This window comes from Sapajus apella, unplaced genomic scaffold (assembly GCF_009761245.1).
Source record: "Sapajus apella isolate SASKATOON/1434 unplaced genomic scaffold, GSC_monkey_1.0 scaffold36, whole genome shotgun sequence".
Lineage (NCBI taxonomy): Eukaryota > Metazoa > Chordata > Mammalia > Primates > Cebidae > Sapajus > Sapajus apella.
In genome coordinates, this window is record NW_022436976.1 from 22,669,545 (window position 1) to 22,675,881 (window position 6,337).

Consider the following 6,337-nt stretch of genomic DNA (forward strand, 5'->3'; position numbering starts at 1 on the left):
ATAATTTCAAAAATCTAAGATTTAAATGCTAAAAAGAGGGATGTTTGGAATTTATTTACTTTTAAAAGGGTAACTGAAACGACCAGGAACTCCCTCATTTGGGAAGTTTTCATTGCGGAATATACAAGTTTGGTCATTTAAAAACAATTTTTAAAAGACTCTGCTGTTGTTTAGTTTTCTTTCTTTTTTTATGACAGCTTACTTTACAGAAATGTCTGGTCATTTAGATTTAATGGGTTGATATGAATGATATTATCGCTCATATCCTGATTTTATGTGAAAACTAAAAAAAAAATTAACAGTTTAAATTAGGCATACTATACTGTTTCCTTTCTCCAATTAAAATTTTCTTACACTCAAATTATGAAATAATAAAGTTTGAAAAGGTCATTACTTGAAATTCCTTGATTTTCTGGAGAGGAGAAAAGGCAAATAACATTTTAAAATCTTGCCATTTACTTCAGACAACTAAATGAAACACTAGGCTGGGCATTTAAAAAATTTATTTACAAAGTTGTGTACAACACGATGGAATAACATTTAGAATACCATATATATTCATTCATATATAAACAGACTTTCATAATAGAGTGACACTTTTTGCCTTTTTGAAAATTTTTTATATTTAAAATCTCCCAACGTCTCTATACATTCTTTTCTCAGATAAAACTTCGGAGAGCGAACCTTCAAAAAAAATGAAAGTTCAGAGCTCTAAATCTACGGAATTTGTTTTTTCTTAAAAAAATAAAAACCCCAAAAGGAAAGTCAATAATTTTTATACAAATATATACAAAGAATTTCCCTCTCATCCCCACGGTACTAAGAGCAGGCGCCGTCGGGGTGCATTTTTGGAAAATTCGGTTTTCGGTTTTACCTGTATGGAAAGCTATCCCCGGCGGGCGCGCGGTGTTTGCTCGACCAGCTTAGGTGTGCGCGAGGGGATGGAGGCCGCGGAAGGTAGGCGTTGGGGGCTCAGGGGCAAGGAAATGGGGGAGAGGCAGAGTCCAGGATTGGGCGGCGGGACCGGGATCGGGACAGGGCGCGCAGCCTGGAGGAGCAGCTGCCGCTCGAGGCCGCACCCGGCCCTGGGTCCCGGCCACTGGCGCGTCCCTATTGCGCGGGCCATTTGGCTTGAGCGGCGGCGGCGGCAGCGGCGGCGGCCGAGGCTGCGGGCTGCAGAAACTGTCCGGAGAGCGGCACGCTCAGAATGGGCGCGATAGTGGCGGTCGTCCGGCTGAGCGACAGCGGCTGGTGCGTGGCCATGAGCGCTGCCGACTGCACGGTCCCGGGTGGCCGCAGGAACGACTGCGCGGTGCTGCCGCCCCCCGATCCCCCAGTGCCGCCTGCGCCCCCAGCGCCCGCCGCCGAGCCCCCGGAAGCCGCGGGGCCCCCACCTATGATGTTCTCGATGCTGAACGACGGCCGCGCGCTTGGCTCGGACTTGATGAGCGACGCGGTGGTGCCCGCGGGGCCCGCGGTGCCCGCAGCGGCCGCGGCAGCGCCCAGGCTATTGAGCTGCAGCTGCAGGCCGGGGCCGAGCTGTGAGCCGAAGGCGGCCGCTTTGCGGCCCAGCTCGCCCGAGGGCAGCAGCGGCACGGCAGGAGGCAGCACCGGCGCCACCGGCGGCAGCGCGTACGGGTACTGGAGCGCCGCCGCAGCCGCCGCGGCCGCCGCCGCTGCCGGGTGCGAATAGGCACCAGCCGCCGCCGCCGGGTGCAGGCCATAGGGGCGGCCGTAGGGTCCCGCGGCGCCGGCCGCCGCCGCCAGGCTGTAGGCGCCGAAGCTCTGCATCATGAGCGCCGTCTGCTCGCGCAGGTGCTCCTGCTGGTGGCGCTTGAAGCGTTTCCGGCGCCGCAGGAAGCTGCCGTTGTCGAACATGTCCTCGGACTGTGGGTCCAGGGTCCAGTAGTTGCCCTTGCCGGGGTTGCCCGGCTCGCGGGGGATCTTGACGAAGCAGTCGTTGAGTGAGAGGTTGTGGCGGATGCTGTTCTGCCAGGCTGGGAACTTCTCCCGGTAGTAGGGAAAGCGGTTGCTGATGAACTCGCAGATGCCGCTCAGGGTCAGCTTCTTCTGCGGGCTCTGCAGGATGGCCATGGTGATGAGCGCGATGTAAGAGTAGGGCGGCTTCACCAGGCTGTTCTTGGGTTTGCTCGGGGCCAGGCCGCCCGCCGAACCACTGCCCGCGCCGGGCCCGCCGCCGCTCGCGCCGCCCTCCTCGCCGCCAACGCCGCCCTTGCAGCCGTCCTCCTCCGGGGCGCCCACCTCGCTCCCCGGTCGGGCCCCGGCCCCGGCCGCCTCCTTGGGCAATGCCAGGGGCTGCTGGTGGGGCGGCTGAGGCTGCCCGTGATGGGGTGCCGCCGGGGGCACCTCGTCCGCCTCGTCCAGGCGCAGCTCCGGCGGCCCCGCGGGGCTATCGCAACCCGCGTCGCTGTCCTTCTCCTCCAGCCCGTCGTCGCCCTCGCCCACCACATCGATGTCCACGTCCTCGGCCGTCAGCACCGTCTGGCCGGACATGTCGCTGGCGCTGCCGCCGCCGGAGAGGGTCATCCCTCCTCGGGGTTGGTAGCGGCGGCGGGGAGGGGGCAGCGGGCGATTGGGGTGGTCGGGGGCTGCCGCGGAGCTCAGGGGAAGAGGGTTGAGTCGCCCCCGAAAGATGGGGGGCAGGGAGAGGGGAGGGGGCCGCAGGTGGCTCGGGGCCCGCTCCGCTTGGCTCACACTCGGCGGCCCGGCATAGCGCGGCGCCGGCGCTGCCGTTAGCCCCCCGCGGCCGCGCTCTGAGAACTCCTGCGCTCCCTGGCGCTCGGTTCTAGGCTCTTGATACAGCTCCCGGCCCCGGCGGTTTGTCCACTCCGCGCCCCCTCACTTAGCCCGCCTTCCTCGGCCTCTGGCCCTGGCGTGGGGCGCAGGAGCGGTCCAGGCGGGCGCGGGACGCCGGGCGCCGAGCGGCTCGGAAGGGCCCGGGCAGGGGCAATCGCGGGGGGGCGGAGGGGGCTAGGTGTCAGGGACGCCGAAGCCCCGGTAGTCGAAAGTCCCGTTTTAAGGACTGGCCTGATAGATTACTTTCTACTTAAAGATCCAGCGGGAGGCGGGGCCACGTGACCGTGCGTGACGTCAGGGCCGCGGTGGAGCCGGCCAAACTCAAGTTGGTTCAGGGAATTGTCAACAAAGGGACGAGAGACGCGCAACTCCGCTCCGCACGGTGCGCCAGCATCCCCGGGACCCCGAGGGCGCTCCAACCCGCCCGGAGACCCCCACCCAGGCGGGACCAGGGTCCTGGGGCCCAGGGAGCGGGTGGGTGTGAGTGTGGGTGGGTAGGTGGGTGTGATCGAGTGAGGGCGTGGGTCTGGAAGCGTCCGCCAGACTGTGCGACTGTCGCTGCCTTGCCTTCCCCGCCCCCTCTCCCTTCCCCCCTTATCTCCCCCCTGTTGCCACACTCCTTAGACAGGGACTGGGCGACCTAGAACAAGGTTCCCATCCCATCTTTTAAAAAGCAAAACTTAGTCTCTGTTTTCCTTTTTGTTTCATTGCTTTTAGCTTTAAAGAGTAAGAGCTGCGCGCCCGGCTCGCTCTTGCTAATTAGACTTCAGATCCCCCTCCGGCCTCAGTGCTCATTCCGGGGAAGACACCTGCTGAGATGTCTTTTTTTTTCCCCCTCCCCCAACCAAACCACTCTAGTCCTTCCTGCGCTTTCCCGGCTTGGTGCAGGCATGTTTTTTCTCTATGTATTTTTTCGTGCGACAACAAACAGCATCACCTGGGGTTCCCGAAGGTCAGAAAATGGCTATTGATTAATCCATTAGAATAGTTGCCGAGAGGAATAAAAACGACGTAAAATAACAGGGAACCTATAAATAAAGAAGCCATAACTGGCTACTTGGAGTTGTTAAACGACTTAGCATATGAAAAAATCGGAAATGAGGCGCTGGGAAAGGAGCCGGGATTGGCGGCGGCCTGGGTAAGTCGAGTGGATCCGGGAAGAGGCCTAGTGCCTCCAGGTTAGACGCCGCGCCCATGCAGGGGCGGCTGAAGAAACGTGAGGGGTGCGGGTGGTGACTTCCCTGGCGGCGGGCATGGCCTCGGAGGAACCTGGGCAGAGTTGGGCATGCCAGCGGGCTGGGCTTTCCGTTGCTGCCAACTAACGTGGATTTTCTCCTCTTAAGGTGTAGACAAATCCTCCAAGATTTAACTTCCTAGGAAACCGGCGGCAGAGCGGGTGGAGGAGGCGAGGATGTGTGGCCAGTGCTCGCGGAGTGCAATGCAAGTCAGTGATGGTAGGAAAAACTGTGGGGATTTCACTGTGACTGGAGGGGGAGGCACTGCAAAACGACTCCAAGTACGTGGCTGCGGTGCGCGGACCTCACACCTCCAAGGAGAGTCAGTGCTCTTGACCCGGTGAATCCGTCATGCCTCCTCTTTCCTCTCGCATTTAGGCCGCCTAGTTGGGAGCAGCAAGAGTCTGCCCGTTGTGGCAGGCACATGGAACCCAATCCCTATTTGTCCGCTGCGCCCTGGGAGGGGAGCGCCGGCCTCACCAGAGGAAGGAGCACGAGGGGAGGAGGTCCGAGAGGAAATAATTGGTGAAATATTTGCAGAAGATGCTGGGATGCGGATTTAATTCCAGATGAACAGCGGTGCTTCTGATTCCCTCAGTCTGTTTCCCACCCACGATCTCCTCTTTCCTTGTCCTAGACACACCAAAAATAATTCAGTAAAATAAAAATAAAAATTTTAAAATCTGTAAACTTGCATCATTACAAGCATTGAGACACACAGATTGACTTTTATCTCCATTAGACAGTTTCCCCTCATTTAACACTAACACCCATTGGATCCTGACTGAGCAGGATATTCCTGGTTGGGGCTGGGAGCAGGGTGGGGGGCGGTGACTCTATCCTGAGACGCCCGCGAACCTCCATGGTTTTTCTTTATCTAAATGATCCCGAGGTTGCACCTGGCCCTAAAACGCATCTCAGAGTTGATTTCCGTAGCTGCACAGCTTTGCGGCCCGCAGGCTCCTAACCGTTTACAAAGCCGTCTAGACAGCCTTCCGCAAAACCTACCCAAACTGAGCTGGCTGGCCACCGCCCCGGGCTGCAGAGGTCGCGGCTGCAACTGCCTCTGCAACCAAAGGAGGGTCGGAAGGACCAAAAAAAAAAAAAGCTAAAAAGCTGAAATTTACACATTCAGAAACCCCCTTTCCTCTGCTTGTGTTGCCTAGCCCCAGAGGCGCGGGGAGCAGCGCTGGCCCTGCCGCGGCCTAGGTGGCTGGCCCCGCATGGACGGGTGCGTGTGGACGCGCGCCGGAGGATGGTGGCTACAGGGCTGCCCTCACCGGTCTCGAAGTGTCTCCAAATGAGCCTAATTTCGATTCCGCCGCCTGCCGAGCCTGGCTCTCTGAACTCCCTCCACGCTGCTGGTTGCTGCCTCCTACCCTCCCTCCGCCACCGCCCGGCCTGATCCGTCCATTCCCGGGTGTCTCCTTGGAACCTCCCTGGGGAAGGGGGGTGGGGTATGAACAACTCCCAGCTGCCCGTTCCATTTGTTGCGCTTTTTTCCTTCGACACAATAAAAGTCAAATTAATTGATTCATACCATTAATTACGGTGCGTAGCGTGAAAAGCAACGCTTCCCCTCGGTTAGAGATCTATTGTGCTAATCTCTTGTTCAATCAGTGTTACCATCTGATGCTGGGTCCGGCCCTTACAGAAACTTTTCGACTCGATTAGCTAAATGATGAGACGTGCAGAACCTGCTGGCTGCGGCCCCGACGTCCCGCGCCCGCGCTGGCCTAATATCGATTTCCAGCGGAGGCAGAGGATTTTTCCGCCGCCACCCTCAGCTCGGGAACCGGCCACTGGCTTTCTCCCTCTAGGCGAACCATAGCGCTCGCACAATCTCCGGGGGCGGGAAGGAGGCTAAGCGGCGCCCGGGGTGGGAGACAGTAAGCTTCCTGCTGGCCTCCATGCAGGAGGCCGCCCCAGCTGAAGGGTCCGATCCCAACGTGGTGCAGGGTCCTGCCGGTGGCCGGCTAGATTCCAGGCTAAGTAAATTGTTTGCCGCGTAGTTGCAGTTTGCAGCTGAAAGCCCACAGTTCGTCAGTTACCGCCAAGCTTTAGGACAGAGATGGAAGAAGCGAGATAGATACAGAGAGAAAGTGAGACACATGCAGTGGGGGGAAGAAAATTTGATAAAGGGAAAGGAAAGGGGTGTGTGTGTGTGGATAAACAGTTTTTGAGTCACAAAGGGTTATTGGGGAGGTAGAGGGAGAATGAGTAGACACACACACACACGCACACACACACACACACGAGTTTAAGTGACTCTGAGTCTCAAAAAG

The 6,337-nt window shown here is 57.8% G+C and overlaps 1 protein-coding gene and 1 long non-coding RNA gene across 3 annotated transcripts; one reads left to right on the top strand and one right to left on the bottom strand.

The window, feature by feature from the left end:
* Nucleotides 1-488: 488 nt before the first annotated feature.
* On the bottom strand, nucleotides 489-3,036 carry FOXD3 (forkhead box D3). Its single transcript, XM_032296769.1, has one exon. It carries the CDS (start codon nucleotides 2,545-2,547, stop codon nucleotides 1,111-1,113), a length of 1,437 nt encoding a protein of 478 aa, XP_032152660.1. The 5' UTR covers nucleotides 2,548-3,036; the 3' UTR covers nucleotides 489-1,110.
* A 73-nt stretch (nucleotides 3,037-3,109) lies between these two features.
* Nucleotides 3,110-4,742, top strand: LOC116563923. Of its 2 annotated transcripts, XR_004274636.1 has the most exons (4): nucleotides 3,110-3,199; nucleotides 3,749-3,955; nucleotides 4,161-4,271; nucleotides 4,431-4,742. It is a non-coding gene; the product is annotated as an uncharacterized LOC116563923 (long non-coding RNA). The 2 variants fall into 2 exon arrangements; XR_004274635.1 differs by lacking the exon at nucleotides 3,110-3,199 and having other exon boundaries at nucleotides 3,308-3,955.
* Nucleotides 4,743-6,337: the final 1,595 nt, after the last annotated feature.